Source organism: Rhinopithecus roxellana, chromosome 15 (genome assembly GCF_007565055.1).
Source record: "Rhinopithecus roxellana isolate Shanxi Qingling chromosome 15, ASM756505v1, whole genome shotgun sequence".
In the NCBI taxonomy this organism is placed as follows: domain Eukaryota; kingdom Metazoa; phylum Chordata; class Mammalia; order Primates; family Cercopithecidae; genus Rhinopithecus; species Rhinopithecus roxellana.
The window spans coordinates 115,610,467-115,628,172 of NC_044563.1; the positions used below are offsets into that span (position 1 = coordinate 115,610,467).

General features: G+C 37.1%; 1 protein-coding gene across 3 annotated transcripts in view; it reads right to left on the reverse strand.

The window, feature by feature from the left end:
- Window positions 1–17,706, reverse strand: part of PRMT3 (protein arginine methyltransferase 3) — a 135,814-nt gene that overhangs the window by 85,044 nt on the left and 33,064 nt on the right. For all 3 annotated transcript variants that reach the window (XR_004053540.1, XM_010388252.1, XM_030917525.1), the window contains one exon: window positions 7,059–7,158. Coding sequence is in view for 2 of the 3 variants with exons in the window: in XM_010388252.1 (XP_010386554.1) it covers window positions 7,059–7,158 (100 nt within the window). In the remaining variant the exon portion in view is untranslated. The remainder of the gene's footprint in view (window positions 1–7,058; window positions 7,159–17,706) is intronic.

The following is a 17,706-nucleotide window of genomic DNA, read 5'->3' on the forward strand; positions in this document are numbered from 1 at the left end:
AACTACCGTTTGATCCAACAATTCCATTACTGGGTATATACCCAGAGAAATAAAAATCATTCTACCATAAAGAGCAAGATGTATGTGAATATTCATTGCAGCATTATTCACAATAGCAAAGATACGGAATTGGAACCAACCTAAACGCCCATCAGCGACAGAGTGGATAAAGAGAATGTGGCACAGATACGCCATGGAATACGATGCAGCCATAAAAAAGAACGAGCTCGTGTCTTTTGTGGGAACATGGATGGAGCTGGAGGCCATTATCTTTAGCAAACTAATGCAGGAACAGAAAACCAAATACCGCATATTCTCACTTACAAGTGGGAGTTAAATGATGAGAACTCATGAATACAAGAAGGGAACAACAGACACTGGGGTGTCCTTGAGGGTAGAGGTTGGGAGGAGGGAGAGGAGTAAAAAACAAAAACAAACAAAAAAAAACTACTGGGGGCTGGGCGCGGTGGCTCACGCCTGTAATCCCAGCACTTTGGGAGGACGAGGTGGGAGGATCACGAGGTCAGGAGATTGAGACCATCCTGGTCTCAATTGAAACCCCGTCTCTATGAAAAATACAAAAATTTAGCCGGTCATGGTGGCAGGCGCCTGTAGTCCCAGCTACTTGGGGGGCTGAGGCAGGAGAATGGCGTGAACCTGGGAGGCGGAGCTTACAGTGAGCCGCGATCAGCACCACTGCACTCCAGCCTGGGCGACAGAGCGAGACTCTGTCTGAAAAAAAATAAAAGAAAAGAAAATAACTATTGGGTACTAGGCTTAGTACCTAGGTGATGAATAATTTGTATAACAAACCCCCAAGGCATGAGTTATTACCTAAATAACAAACCTGTACAGGTACCCCCAGATCTGAAAGTAAAAAAAAAAGCCACTAAAATTAAAGTTTCTGCACAGCAAAGAAAACGATAAAGAGACAATCTGTAGAGTGGGAGAAAATATTTATAAATTATTTATCCAGCAAGAGATTAATATCCAGAATATATAAAGAACTCAACAGCAAAAACCCAAATAATCTGATCAAAAATGGGCAAATAAACTGAATAGACATCTCTCAAAAGAAGACATATAAAAGGCCAGCAGGTACATTAAAAAATGCTCAACATTACTAATCATCAGGGAAATGCAAACTGAAATTATAATGTGATATTATTTCATGCCAGTTAGAACGGCTGTTATCAAAAAGACAAAAAAAGGATGCAAGGATGCAGAGAAGGGGAATTCATATACACTGTTGGTAAGAATATACATTAGTACAGCCATTATGAAAAAGAATATAGAGGTTCCTCAAAAAACTAAAAATAGAACTATTATATGATCCAGCAATCACACTACATATTCAAAGGAAAGGAAATCAGTACGTCAAAGAGGTGTCTGCACTCCCACGTTTACAACAGCACTATTCACAATAGCCAAGATATAGAATCAACCTAAGTGTCTACTAAGAGTTGAATGGACAAAAAAAAAAAAGGGGGGGGGCGTATATACACAATATACAGTTTACAGAAGATAATTTGTATTTATAATAAATGCTTGTGTGTCTACAAATGCAAGCTGTAAATTTGAAGGGTTTACTTTTACTCCCAGGGAGAAGTAAACGGTATTACTGACAAAATATTTTTAAGTTGTAACAGAATTTTAGAGTTTAAAATCAAAATTAACAAACATTTTGTGTTCTCTGAGGGATTACCTGAAAAATGTTTATGAGGGCAATTGATTCGTGTTCCTGAATAACTTAACCTTTTAACAACCATGATTAGAATACTTTATAACTTACTGAAGATTGAATAAAAGAAAGGCTAGGAAGTGGTTAAGAGCATAGACAAGAACAAAAATATAGATTATAAGACCAAAATAATTATACACAAGGGACGTATTCTTAATTACAGTTCTATTCTCTTTGTTTTCGTTTTTTTCTTGATTCAGATGTTAGCATATCTATGAAAAAATACGAACCACAATTTTTCTTTCATTGTTCAAGTACTATAAATATCTCCCTGTAAACACTTAACAGTACTAGAAAATAGTACTGTGGAATGGGAATTTTATATTTTATCTAAAATTATTAGGCATTGTCAGCACTGCCTAAAAATTGTTTCCAAGGCAGCAAACTGAGAATTATGCTTGAAATATACATAAAATACATGTTGATTCAACTAACATTAGGAAAAATACCAAGAATACCCCAAATCCCAGTCACTCACATCCATCAGTTTACTTTCATACTTCTGCACACCAACCACAGTCAGTCAATTAGTAAATGCTAGACATGGAAAGAGAAAGTCTTCTGCTTTTACAAAGGGCTATAAGCAAGGGAGAAGCCCTAAGAATGTTCTTCCTCCAAGAATTAATATTCTTTATTTCATGTATATGATTATTTTCAACTTTTATTGAATTAGCTAGTGTGGTAGCTCGCTCATGAGTTACAGAGTACTTAAAAGTTTGTATAACTTTCAAAACTGAATAGCTAAATTATTGAGATCTTATGTGCCAGAAACTGTTCTAAGAAATTTGCACGTATTGACTCATTTAATCCTCACAAAAAACCTTATGAAGTAGGTAATACTGTTATTTTCATTTTATAGAGAAGGAAACTGCGGCATAGAGAGGTAACACGCCCAAGAATGGAGGTAGTTTGCCTATGGAGCAACATTCTTAACCCTGTCATATACTAACTCCATGTCTTTAATGTGCTGTACATAAAATTATAAAAGTCTGAGGCCAGTGAATTTCTGTCTGGGAACGTTCTCTTACAATTCACATTCCGTCATTTACTAATGCTAAGCCCTGTGGACTTACTCTATGTCCTTGCAAAGTCACGCTGAAAACAGAGAGGAAACACAGCAACACCAAATGAGTCAATTTGGCTTACTGGGTCAGAATTAGGGATGCTTATTTTGAACAGTTTTATTACGCAGTCAGAAATAAGAAGCAATAAAGAACAGCTCTCAAAACAAGAACTTCTATTGGTAGACTAAAATGTAAAAAATGAGGACACATACACAAAAGGCAATACGTACTAACATCTTCCGGGGATTAAACTGTTTACATTTAACTGAAACAATTTTGTCAAACAGAAATTCCATCTGATGAAAATGAAAATGTAGAGCATGAGGTCTATAGTTAGTAATATTGTATTGTATATGAAACATTTCTTAAGAGAATAGATTTTAGGTGCTCTTATTACATACACGAAGACAGGTAAGTATGTGAGATGATGGACATATTAATGTGACAGCAGTAATAATTTCACTGTGTAAATAAAAACATCATGTTGTACACCTTAAATATATAAAATAAAAAGAAAACTTCTCTTAAATAAAAACAAAAATGAAAATATAAAATTAAAGGCAAGCCTAAAACTGGAAATTTGTTAATAAAAGCCAAGTGATCGTTTATTAAATAACATGCTAACAGCAATAATTTAGCTTTTAAAATTAGTCTTATCTAGAAAAATCTTCCAAAATAAAGACAAAAATTCATGAACAGGTGCAGACTAAAAACATATTTAGATTCAGCCATGGAATAGTTAGTGGACCACAGAAGAAGAAAACAGATGTACATCTCTGCAATATATGATTTCTACATTGCTATACTGGATTACACGTCCATTAAACATCTGTGCCCAATTCTGGAGGGTATATTCCATTTTTGTCTTTCCTTGTTGGAAATACTTGTAAAAAGAGAAAAAAAAAACGCTTAACCATGGTTCATTCTAGATTTTTGCATCCTTACTATGTTGTATGTAAAAAAAAAAACAAAGACAGGCGTCTATGCAATTTAAGTTTAAAATGCTGGTTCATGAAAATGTGGCTACAGATTTAAAATAGTTGTTTACCATTTGCCTACTGTTTCAGCCAATGTGCCTGAAATATGGAGGATAAATTTTGGAAAGCATACTTGCCCTTTAATTATGTAATTAATGTTTTCCAGTTTCTCAAATCAAAAATCCTAATGAAAGTACTAAATAAATTTAGGGACTTGTAGGATTTAGAAGATACCATAAATGATATTTCCAGTCCACAAAGATGATTGAAAATAATTCAGCACAAGCCTTCTTAAGGCCTTAAATGCAAATTTCACTAGAGAAATAAGGCCATCCAGAACTGACTGTCATAAGTTCAGTGTCCAATGCCCCACCTAGAGCACTTAAAATAGTTGCTAGATTTCAACTCACTTAAAACAAGGAAAGGCAGACAGTGAGATAACGCAAATGCTTAAAAGTAACACCTTTGTGGCGAGGAAGAAGAAAAGTTCTTAGTTATCCCTTCCTGGACACACTGATTTGTTTTTCATTACTGGCTTCCAAGCATCTTGGCTTCCAAACAACTGGCTCCTTTCATCTCAGGCTCCAGCGACTCCAATGACTGCCTTCCTGAAGAAGGGAGAGATCTTACCCAACCAATGCTCTAAAGTGAAAGGTGTTCTTTATTTCAGTTAGAGCAAGAGTCCCCAACCCCCAGGCCATGGACGGGTACTGGTCCATGGCCTGTTAGGAACTGGACTGCGCAGCAAGAGGTAAGTAGCAGGCCAGGACTACCACCTGAGCTCTGCCTCCTGTCACATCAGCAGTGGCATTAGATTCTCATAGGAGCGTGAACCCTATTGTGAACTGTGCATGTGAGGAATCTAGACTGTATGCTCCTTATGAGAATCTAATGATGTAAGATGGAATAATTTTATCCTGAAACCATCCCATCCCTATCCCCCAATCCATGGGAAAACTGTCTTCCATGAAACTGGTCCCTGGTGCCAAGAAGTCTGGGGACTGCTGAGTTACAAGTACAAACTAGGAAAAGAGAAACCACAAAAGCTGTCTAAAATAGAGGAAAATTAATGTCAAAAGTCACTTACACAGAGGATAAAAGATATGAGAAGTCATCAAGAGAGTGAGACAACCAGACTTTATAATGCCCACAAGTTTATAATTCCTAGGCTACTGCTACAAGAACCCAGGGCTGGGGTTGCACAGTGGATGCTGGAATTACAGCATGCCTGTCCGGTGGGAAGTGGAACCACAAAAGAAACAGCTTTTGCCAGCAACACACTAGAGATAAAGAAGGGAAGAAATGCCCTGGCTTCTCCCTTTCTTAAATTTTGGGAGATTTAGTGTTTCTAGTGTTTCCCATTGGGTTCCCCAAACTCAGTAGAAGTCAGCCATCATTGGAGCTTCGGAAAGGCAGCCTGCAGGGTTAGCCCTCCTTAGTACAGAAGAAAGCAGAAGGGTACAAAATGGATTCCAGTACAACTTTCAACAGTACAACTTTCAAAGTTCACACCATAAAGACAATCTCATGAATTCACTCAATCCAGCTAACTGCAGTTATTAAACCAGCTGGTTCTAAGGTATCAATTGCATATTAATAACTCTAGATCATCTTTCAGATTTGGAAGTGAAAAATCCTAGAACGTCAATATCGAAGTATAATTCTGCTAGGCAGAGCAAGAACTATCCCATTAGTTATTGTAATCAGATATATAATAATGTTCAACTGAGGTAACAGGAAGTTTGGACAAGTCTTTCTTTTGGTTTGCCTATAAAGTCTATTTTGGAGTAATTTAAAAGATGCATTTTCCAAGAAGAGTAAAATATACAGCATAAACTATTTAAAATTCTTGTCAAGTATATGCCTCAAATGTGCTTTCTCGGAAGCATCTTTTCAAGTCTTTAAAGAAATGTTACATTTTTAATTCATATCTACTCTTTCAATTCATGAGAAATCAGAGTGCTGATACAAATTCTTTGGTGTGAGAATATTAATATTGTCACTAAAGGTTGTTTAAGGCCAATCTTAGCATTAAAAAAAAATCAGCATACTGTTTCACATACAAAATTGTAACTGTCAACAACTGTGACTGTCATCAGCTCTAGAATGGAACTCCCTACACTACTACATTAAATCTGAATATTCCAAAAGTTCCTTGAAATGTCTATTTCACCAGGATTATAACTATGTTTATTCAAAATTTATTTAAAAAATAAAGCAAAACTCATTGTTTTAAAATTTTTTGATAAATTTATTTTATGAAAGTATATCTACCAAATAGAACTTTAAGGAAAAAAAATTTCAAAATAATTTAAAAATCTTTATTAGAAATACTATCCAGTTTATTTCTGTCAAATTGACATATCAGTAAGTAAAATCAGCTGTCAAATACAATTTTTTTTTTTTGAGGTGGAGTCTCGCTCTATTGCCCAGGTTGGAGTGCAGTGGTGTGATCTTGGTTCACTGCAAACTCTAGCTCCTGGGTTCAAGCCATTCTCCTGCCTCAGCCTCCCAAGTAGCTGGGATTACAGGTGCCTGCCCCCATGCCTGGCATTTTTGTATTTTTAGTAGAGATGGGGTTTCATCATGTTGGCCAGGCTGGTTTCAAACTCCTGACCTCAGGTGATCCACCTGCCTCAGTCTCCGAAAGTGCTGGGATTACAGGTGTGAGTTACCATACCCAGCCTCCATTAATTCTATTTTTCATATATTTAAAAATAAATATTCTGTCTTGACTCAAGATTTCAACAGCAAATTATGAAGCTATGTAACATACCTTCCTTTTATTATTTCAATAACAGCAATAAATTCTATTTTATGTGATAATGGACATTGATTACTTGGCCCAACAGATTAGAAAGATAGGACATTCAGTATGATAACGGTGGCAGTATTACGTTAATTTTGATGAAACAGTCCTAATAAGTTCTTACTAGTCCCTGAAGGCTTTCAGGCAAACACTTAGATATCTAAAACTTAGAAAGTAGAAAAATAATTTATTAGGATTTTTAAGATAAAAAAGATAATTTATCACTTTTTAAAGATTATGAATAGCCAATAAATAAGCGCCATTTCAGAATAAACTACCATAAGAAGACTGTAGCTATTTTTTAAAATTACACACTACAGTATCTAATGTAGCTATTTAAAAAATAATGTCACCATTCTGCCATGTATCAAATATAATTAAATTCAGGAAAACTATTATCTTATTCATTACTTTAAAAAAGTTTTTTCATTTTACCAATGAAAGTAGCTTTTTCTGTAAACACTCACCATCCACTCAGATATAATAACATCCACTTTTTCTACAGGAAGATGAACTTCTTCAATCTTTCCTTTAATTAGTGTAATAGTATCTTCAAGTTTATTTAGTCTGAAAATTATCATAATGAATTAGATTAGTAGGTTGAACAGATTCTGAAAGCTAGTCATATTACATAATTTTTTGCCAACAACTCGTTTTGTGGGACAAAAAAGTATTTCAATCAAAGTTTAGTTGTTCTTTGGACACTATAATTATTTTATGGTTACTCCATGAATGCCCAAAAATGTTTCTGGTTAATATGACAATACAGTGAACCAATATTTAAAACTTGAGTTTGAAAAGAAATCCAAATTTTATCAAGAATAACATGTCAATGAAGTTACATGTCTTTAAAACAAAAAACAACACAAAGGTGAACACAGACATATAAGACATACAAAAGTATGGTTTAAAGGGAAATAGTGTGTCTGTCATAAGGCTGAGAGAATTTGAAGCCCCAAGCCCCTAATTTAACCCTCAGATTCTCTGGCATTTGTCAGCTATGTGATCTTCACCAACATTTTAAGTAATTTCATTGAGCCTGTGCTGCTCAGGTGTAAAAGAGAATACTGACCCTATTCACTTCACGGCTATTAAGAGGATCAAATACTTGTGAAAGCTACACATGTATCTATAAACAGTAATGACACTATCAACAACAAAACATTAAGTGTTACATAAAACCTGAAATCCTATCACTATAAAAAATTATTTAACCTTGACCAGTGGCAATCATTAGATGTTTTTATATACTTGCGAATAAGATTAGCAATATTTTCAACCTCCCCTTCTTTTGTAATATGAAACAACAGTTAATTTCAGAAAGGTGAATGTAAGCTGCTGGTTAAGTTTATATCTGATTAATAAATTCTGAATTCTCAGAATGTACATTTTAACTACAGAGGATTTTTTTCCTCCATCAAAGAAATTGTCCCTCCTTAACTTCATTGGGTATTATTTATATACAATTCAATGCATTCATTTTAGGTTAATTTTGTTAAATTCTGAAAAACAGATATTTTGTTGACCACCACCATCAATATATGGAACATTTCCTCTTCCCGCAAAGATTAGTGCCCATTCTGAGAAAACCTCCCCATCCACAAGCAACCACTGATTTTCTTTCTTTCATTATATATTAGAGTTGTATTTTATAGAGTTTCATGCTAACAGAATCGTATTGCTTCTTTTTGTGCCTGGCTTCCTTCGATAAGCATGACACATTTTCAGTTTCACGTATGCTTTTGTGTATATTAGTTTGTTTGTTCCTTGCTACTGCTGGGTAGTATTCTACCACATGGATAAATCACAATTTTGTTTATACATTCACCTGTGTATGTAATTCTGGATTGCTTCTAGCTTTGGATCATAATGAATAAAGCTGCTATAAACATCTGTGTATAAGCAGAATTGCTCCATCAAATGGTAGTATATATCTAACTTTTTAAACAAACTGCCAACTTGTTTTACAAAGCATATAAACTATTTGACATTTTAAGTAATACATGTGCATTCCTGTTGCTTCACATCCTTGCTTCACTATTGTTGATCTTTGAAACTTTCACTGTGTAGAAAGAATTCATTGTGGTTATAAACTGCATTTTCCTAATGATCAAGCATTTTTGCTAGGCTTGCTTGCCATATTCCCAAGTCTTCTTTTGTTTGAATCTTTTGTCCATTTAAAACATCAGGTCAGTTGAATTTTCTTTCTTTTTTTTTTTTTTAAAGACAGAGTCTCGGCCGGGTGCGGTGGCTCAAGCCTGTAATCCCAGCACTTTGGGAGGCCAAGACGGGCGGATCACAAGGTCAGGAGATCGAGACCATCCTGGCTAACACTGTGAAACCCCGTCTCTACTAAAAATACAAAAAACTAGCTGGGCGAGGTGGCGGGCGCCTGTAGTCCCAGCTACACGGGAGGCTGAGGCAGGAGAATGGCGTAAACCCGGGAGGCGGAGCTTGCAGTGAACTGAGATCCAGCCACTGCACTCCAGCCCCGGCGACAAAGCAAGACTCTGTCTCAAAAAAAAAAAAAAAAAAAAAAAAAGACAGAGTCTCACTCTGTTGCCCAGGTTAGAATGTGGTGGTGCAATCACAGCTCACTGCAGCCTCAACCTCTCCCAAGCTCAAGTGATCCTCTCACCTCAGACTCCTGAGTAGCTGGGACTACAGGTGTGTGACACCATGCCTGGCTAATATTTGTGGTTCTTTATAGAGATGGGGTTTCTCTACGTTGTGGCTGGTCTCAAACTCCTGGGCTCAAACACTCCACCTGCCTCAACCTCCCAAAGTGCTGGGATTGCAGGCATGAGCTACCATGCTCAGCCCAACTGTATTCTTATTACAGAATTGTAAGAGTTCTTTACATATTCTGGATACAAATTGTCAGATTTATGTACAGTGAATAATTCTGCCATACTGTGGCTTGGTTCTTAATTTTTTAAATGGTATATTTTGAAGAGCTAAAGTTTTTAACTTTGATAAAGACCAACTTATCATTTTGTTCTTTTATGGTTCATGCTTTTGGGGACATATCTAAGCAATCTGTGCCTATACCAAATACTTCACCTATGTTTTCTCCTTAAATGCTTCTGTTTTCATTTCAGTTAATTTTCCCATATGTACCTTGTTCATTTTTCCCCCATATCAATAACTATTGATACAGTGTTGAAAAAACTTTGTTCGACAGACTATCAACAGCAATAGTTTCAACGTTGTTGGGAAAACTATCACTAACTTATGGAATTACTTTGATATCTTTGTCAAAAACAACCATGTATGTATAGATTTATTTCTGGACTTTCAATTCTGCCCCCCAAATTTAGATGTCTATTCTTATGCCAATATAACACTTTCTTGATTACTATAGCTTTAAATTCAGCCAAGAAATTTGATAGTGTACATCCTTGAAGTTTATTCTTTTTAAAAATCCTTCTGGCTATTCTTGATCATTTGCACTCCCATATCAATTTTTTTTTTTTTTTTTTTTTTTTTCTGAGATGGAGTCTTGCACTGTCACCCATGCTGGAGTGCAGTGGCGCGATATTGACTCACTGCAAGCTCTGCCTCCCGGGTTCATGTCATTCTCCTGCCTCAGCCTCCCGAGTAGCTGGGACTATAGGCGCCCACCACCACACCTGGCTAATTTTTTGTATTTTTAGTAGAGATAGGGTTTCACCGTGTCAGCCAGAATGGTCTCGATCTCCTAACCTCGTGATCCACCCGCCTCGGCTTCCCAAAGTGCTGGGATTACAGGCGTGAGCCACCGCGCCTGGCCTTTTTTTTTTTTAAGGGAGTGTCTCACTCTGTCACTCAGGCTTGGGTGCAGTTGCATGATCATGGCTTACTGTAACCTCAAACTCCTGGGATCAAGAGAATTTTTTGGAATTGATAAAAAGCCTTAAGCCACAGACAAAAGTAATCCAATGAATCTCAAGACTAAATTTTTAAAAATCTTTAATACTTAAATCAGAGGCAAAAAATCAACAAAGGCAAATTGTCTTCAATGGAATAACAATTGTTCTGATAGGTGACTTCTTAATAGCAACAATGAAAGCCATAGATAGTAGAATATCACCAATAAACCAGGTAAACCTTTTCTTAAACTGCCGAAGTAAAAATATTTTAGACTTGCAGGACATATGATCTCTGTTGCAACTATTCAACTGCTATTGCTGTGTGAAAGAGGCAATAGACAATATATAAACAAAAAGGCCCAGCTGTGTTCCAGCTTTACTTACAAAAACAGGTAGCTGGCCCATGGACTGAGGTTTACCAACTCCTGTACTACAGTATTACTGCCAATGAAGAATTCTGTATGTACAGAAAAATATCTCCCAGAATTATAGGCAAAATACATTTCAGACCAACAAACAACATTCTGTTTGGCTACTGACATAAATGTACAATGAAGGAAATACTAAAAAATTAGTTCAGGAAGAAAACTGGTCCTAGATGGTCAGGGAAAAAGGAAGAAATGAGAAAAGCAAATGGATATATGTAGTGAGTCAATATATAGATCAGTGTGTCAAATCTAACTCACATGAACCAGAGATCTTACCCATATAATAGAGGAAATCAGGAAGTCCAGACTAAGAGATTTGGGATATTAAAAGCAGCTGCTTTAGTCCTTCCTTCCCTATATGAGCTACACGATCTCTGGCCCAGAGTAGAAAAGGTCTGCAAATGGGGTGGATGGGTTATCAATTCACACAGTAAGAAGCCTCGCTCTATGTGCCAGATTAATCCCTACTTCTTCTGAGTCTCCTGATTGCCTGTACCTTTGAAATTATTAATAAAGTTTAAAACTGGGCAATCTCTCTCGGTAATATTGGGTAATCAGGTTCATGTGTGTCTGACTTGAAACTATGTTAGCTCAGAATGGTGCTGTGTGCAGGACTCTCTTGCAGACCCATGAGTCACAAAGGCTAAAGAATTTCTTTAGCCAGAAAAAGGAATTAAAAAAAAAAAACTGGCAGAGGATTGAATCCTAGGATGTTTGCCTACCTAACCTTGGTAGGAAATGGCAAGATTTAGAGAACTAGCTAGTGGACTGATAGGGAATAGTATGCAGAGGGGAAGATAGTGAAAAATCCCATTCTCTGGCTGTTACTAGTTTCTAATAAATGTCAGTCCTTTCAAAGAGGAAATGGTGGCAAGAGAGTTTTTCCTTTCACTGAAAGACCTTCTTATGCTTTTACATCTACCTGGAAAGATGAAGTATTCACTAGGAAAGTAATGAACTTAAAACTATGAGTTGCCACAAAGACAATGCAAACAGCTAGAGAACAAGTTTTGGGGACTACTATGTTCTGAGAGTATTCAGTAAAAAAGAAAAGAAACTGTTTTACGGAGAAATACCAGAAAATCCTGGTGATTCACTAGTGGCATAAACTCTCAACATTTACTACTGGCATAAATTCTCAGAATTAACAAACAGGGAAACACATCACTTACTTCATATACTGCTGAGTAGAAGGGGTAACTGGATTGATGATTGATCCCCAAGTGGCTGTGAAGAGATTCTTCCAGGTGGTATGACAACCAATCTGGTACAGTGAGTAAAAGCAGGATTGCAGCATACCTACCCCAAGGGAGGTAACTGCCATACTCTCTTCCCCACATATAAAGCAAACAGTCCTTCTGAAGGAGGAGTAGGCATGCTAGGAGTACAAATGAACTTAGATTGGCTTTATAACAATAAAATTTAATGCTATGGACAGAGGTGACAATGTATGTAGAAATTAGCAACTCTCCATTCTCATATACTTTATGTAATCTTACAATTAGGAGGCCAAGAGAATATTCAGGAGGCACTACCTGATTGACTGGCTCAGTTAACAAGCATGAGGCCCACATAAAGTTTTTAACATAGAAAGGAAAAGGAAAATCAATGAGAGGAAAGAAAGGACAAGGGAAAAAAAAAACCCAGCTCATTGAGAAGGACTCAATGGTTTTTGAAAAACGATGTAAAAAAGAGAAATTAGATGAGGGTTCTACGAAGAAATTATTAACAACCTTGATAGAGGACAGGTCAAATCCTGGTGGTCATTAAGGGTTTTTAGAGACTTATTCTTTGCATAAGTGATTGCAGAAAGCAATAAAACAAAAAGACACCTGAGAAATATATGGAAAGGAGATAATGATCAAGGTCAGAAGATGGTGGGGAGGAAGAAATTAAAACAGCTGACCCATGATTCACAGCCAACATTTATTGGGAGATGTTCATCCCCAGGGTGAATTTTCCATTTAAAGTGACTTAATGTCCTTGCATTGTCTGGGAGGAGGTTAAAAATATTAACAATAGGCCAGGCGTGGTAGCTCCTGCCTATAATACTAGCACCTTGAGAGGCCAAGATGGGAGGACTGCTTGAGCCCAGGAGTTCCAGACCAGCCTAGGCAACATAGGAAGAACTTGTCTCTACAAAAAATAAACAAATTAGGCAGGTATGGTGGCATGGGCCTGTGGTCCCAGCTACTTGAGAGGCAAGGTGGGAGGATCACTTGGGCCTGGGAGGTCAAGGCTGCAATAAGACATGATTTTGCCACTGCACCCCAGCCTGGATGACAAAGTAAGACCCTGTCTCAAACAAACAAACAAACCAAAATAATAATAAACTCTGATTAATTATGTATTCAGCATCTTGATACTTTTATCGTAATTTGTTTATAGCTTCTTTCTAATGTCTGTATTCATAAACATACACAAACATCATAAAAACAGTTTTGTTTCTTCATACCCTATTCTTACACTTTTCTTTTGATCATATTAGTGCATTGGCTAGGATCTCCTTTATGGTGTTGGATAGAAGAGGTGATGAAAGGCATCCTTGTCCTATTCCTGAACTTAAAGAGAATGCTTTCACTGCTTCATCAAGATACTGGCTGTAGGTTTTGTTTTTATAGATACTCTGTAGCGGCAGTCCCCAATCTTTTTGGCACCAGGGACCAGTTTCATGGAAGACAATCTTTCCATGGACCTGCGGGTGGGAGATGGTTTTGGGATGAAACTGCCACCTCAGATCATCAGGTATTAGATTCTTGTAAGGAATGCACAACCTAGATCCCTCGCATATGCAGTTCACAACAGCGTTAGCATTTGCACTCCGTGAAAATCTAACGCCCCTGTTGATCTGACAGGAGGCGGTGCTCAGGCGATAATGTTCACTCACCCACTGCTCACCTCCTGCTGTGTGGCCTGGTTCCTAACAGGGCACTGACAGGTACTCGTCCACACCCTGTTCTTTATCATATTGGGACACTGCTTTCTAACTCTAGTTTGCTAACGGTTTTAAATACATAGATACACTGAATGGATACTAAATTTTATCACACTTTTATACTGCATCTCTTGAGACACACTCAATAGATTTTTCTGATTTTCTCATATTTAACCATTCCTAGAATAAACTTTACTTCCCAATTTATTGCTCAGTTTTCCTTTATTTTTGAGACACAGTCTTGCTCTGTCACCCAGGCTAGAGTGCAGTGGCATGATCTCAGCTCACTGCAACCTCTGCTTCCAGGGTTCAAGTGATTCTCCTGCCTCAGCCTCCCAAGTAGCCGGGATTACAGGCATGTGCAACCATGCCGGGCTAACTTTTGTACTTTTAGTAGAGATAGGGTTTCGCCATGTTGCTCAGGCTGGTCTCGAACTCCTGGCCTAAAGTAATCCACCCACCTTGACCTCCCAAAGTGTTGGAATTATAGGCGTGAGCCACTGTGCCTGGCCCAGTTTTCCAATATTTTTATTAGGATTCTTGCATTTGCATTAATGAATGAGTGACTTGTGATTTTCGGTCCTACTGCCTTAGTGGAGTTTTAGTATAAAGGTTAAGCCGGGCGCGGTGGCTCAAGCCTGTAATCCCAGCACTTTGGGAGGCTGAGACGGGCGGATCACGAGGTCAGGAGATCGAGACCATCCTGGCTAACACGGTGAAACCCCGTCTCTACTAAAAATACAAAAAAAAAACTAGCCGGGGGAGGTGGCGGGCGCCTGTAGTCCCAGCTACTCCGGAGGCTGAGGCAGGAGAATGGTGTAAACCCGGGAGGCGGAGCTTGCAGTGAGCTGAGATCTGGCCACTGCACTCCAGCCTGGGCGACAGAGCAAGACTCCGTCTCAAAAAAAAAAAAAAAAAAAAAAAAAAAAAAAGTTATACAGGCCTCATATAATGATGTTTGATTCTTGATAAAAATGATAATATAAGTAACAAAGATTAATGAATGGGACCAGGACAACTGGGTCATCTAAATACAGTATCAAGAAAAGGAACAAAACTGGACCACCACTTCATACCATATACAAAAATCAATGCCTAAGTGTAAAAAGCACAATTATAAAGCATTGACAAGAATATATACCTCTATAACCTCACTGAAGGTACAGATTCCTTACTCAACTCACAAACAGTGGCAACTATAAATAAGAATGTTGCCATATGAAAACTGAGAATTTCAATTCATCGAGAGATATTACAAAGAGGGTGAAAAGGCAAACATGAATGAGAGAAGACTTTCGCATTACATAAAACTTATCAACAGTTCAAATCCAAAATATATATATAGATTGCCTACAAATACACAAACAAGACACAACTCAAAAGAAACCTGAGCAAAAGGCATAAACAAATATTTCACAGAAAAAGGAAATCCAAATGGCTAACAATCACATGAAAAGGTGCTCACTTTCATTAGTAATCAAAGAAACAAAAATTAAAATTGCAATGAGATACTGCTACACAAATGATTGGAAACATTTTTTAAAGGTGGATAATACCAACCGGAACTGCTATATACTATATGTATAAGATAAACTGGTATAACTACGTTGGAAAATAGTCTGGCAATATCTAGGAAATCTGAAGATATGTATACCCTAAGGACCACAGTTCTACTTGTAAGTATACACCCCCTAGATGTGTGCACCAGGGCACATGTAAAACCAGATCATAATAAAATTATTCATAGTAGCCCATCTGATTGAGAAAGAGCAGTGGAGGTGGGTGGGATTCTGAATTGGTGGCAAAGTTCTCTTGGCCTGGGTAATGGTTACTATATGTTTAATTTCATTTGTTATTTATGGATACTTATGCATATTAAACATGTTTATTGATGTTTATTGATGTTTTATGTACTCATTTTACATGTTATATTTCATACAAAAAGTTTTAAAGAAATGCTTATGAGTTTTTTTTAAAACAGTATTTAATAAAATTCTGATGAAATTGCTATAGTTGCTTGTTGCTTACCGAAATACTCATTAAAGCTTTACCAATGACAAACACTTCAAAGAAAACTGAAGGCAAGCTTCTTTTAAAAGAGAAAAATGTTCCCACTGCTTAAAAATATCTCCAGAATGGTTATGCTGAAACAAGATCTGTGTTCTGTAAGAGACCATCTGCTAGGCCTGTTTACTGTCTGCTACAAGTCATAATCCTATTTGCATCAGTAATTATTTGTTGTTCAAATATGACTATAATAAGAAAGATTATGATTTAAGGGAAAACACAGGAAAAAAGAGAAAGCCTTATAATTCCCATCAGTTTTGTATTAAAACAGATATCATCGACACAGATAACCTTTCATAAGACTGTTAATCACCACCTGATTTTTTCCATTCGTGAAAAAAATATACAGATTTTACTTAGTTTTCTCAAGTGGCTACTCACTAAACCCTACTTCAGTATAAGCCAAATGAATCTTTATCTTTGGAAACACCTACTGAAAAACTAGCATGATTCTAATGTAAAGAAATACGACAAGGTAATAAAAAGGATATCTTTAAGTAATTCTCTTAAATAATCCAATAAAAATGAAATTATCAACTTTTTCTGAGGGGAAATTTTGTTAGAACACATACGTTCCTATCTTATTTCCTATCTTAAAAGTAGCAATTTAACTTTCACTTCATGATACAGGGACATCATCATGATTAATTATCTTGTACGAAGCATACAGAGATAAAAGACACAGTCCATGCACTTAAGGGTATGGTCTAAGAGAGACGGAATAGTAAACAGGATTGGGGACTATGGAAGCTCATATGATAAATCTTTATGTAAGTGACATCTGAGCTTAGCCAGGAAAGGACACAGTATACACAAAGATGTGTATGGGTATGGGTAGAGGAGGGTTGTGTGTGTGCACAACTGCCTCGTGTGTGTGTGCGTGACAGAGAGAGAGAGAAGCAAATTTAAAGAACTTTGAACAGTTTAGTATGACTAGAGCAACAAGAGATAGTATACAGTGACATAGTTGGGGGATATTTAGAGGTAATGCTAAGACTTATCTTTAAGTCTAGATTTTACTTAAAGATAATGAAGAGTCATTTCAGGATCTTTGGAACAAGAAATACGGGATTAAATTTTCAATCTACGTTTTCCCTACATGATTTAGGTAAAAGATATGGTCTATGTTCTTTTTTTTTTTTTTGAGACGGAGGAGTCTCGCTCTGTCGCCCAGGCTGGAGTGCAGTGGCCGGATCTCAGCTCACTGCAAGCTCCGCCTTCCGGGTTTACACCATTCTCCTGCCTCAGCCTCCTGAGTAGCTGGGACTACAGGTGCCCGCCACCTCGCCCAGCTAGTTTTTTGTATTTTTCAGTAGAGACGGGGTTTCACTGGGTTAGCCAGGATGGTCTCGATCTCCTGACCTCGTGATCCGCCCGTCTCGGCCTCCCAAAGTGCTGGGATTACAGGCTTGAGCCACTCCCCCCGGCCAAGATATGGTCTATGTTCTAAGGAAGAAGATGGTCTAGTGGGGAGACAGACAAGCAAGCAACAGAAAGTACATGTGAGTTCATACAATGAATACCTAATCAAATGCATTTAAAGTTAGTGATAAAACACATGTAAAGTTCACCTAGAATATATGGATGATAGCTTAAGGGGGAGAAGAAGGGAATATCCTAATAGATATAAAAGATACAATATATACTATTTATTTACTTTCATTTCAATATATCATCGATGTATACATATTTATTTCTCTTTTGCTCCCTAAGCACAGTGAAATGACAATAATATAAAATGTAAGACGCGGATAAATACATGGAGATTTTGGAAGGGAATACCAAAGAACCAAAGAATCTCATAATTTAGTTGAGAGAAAAAGGGGAATGAAAT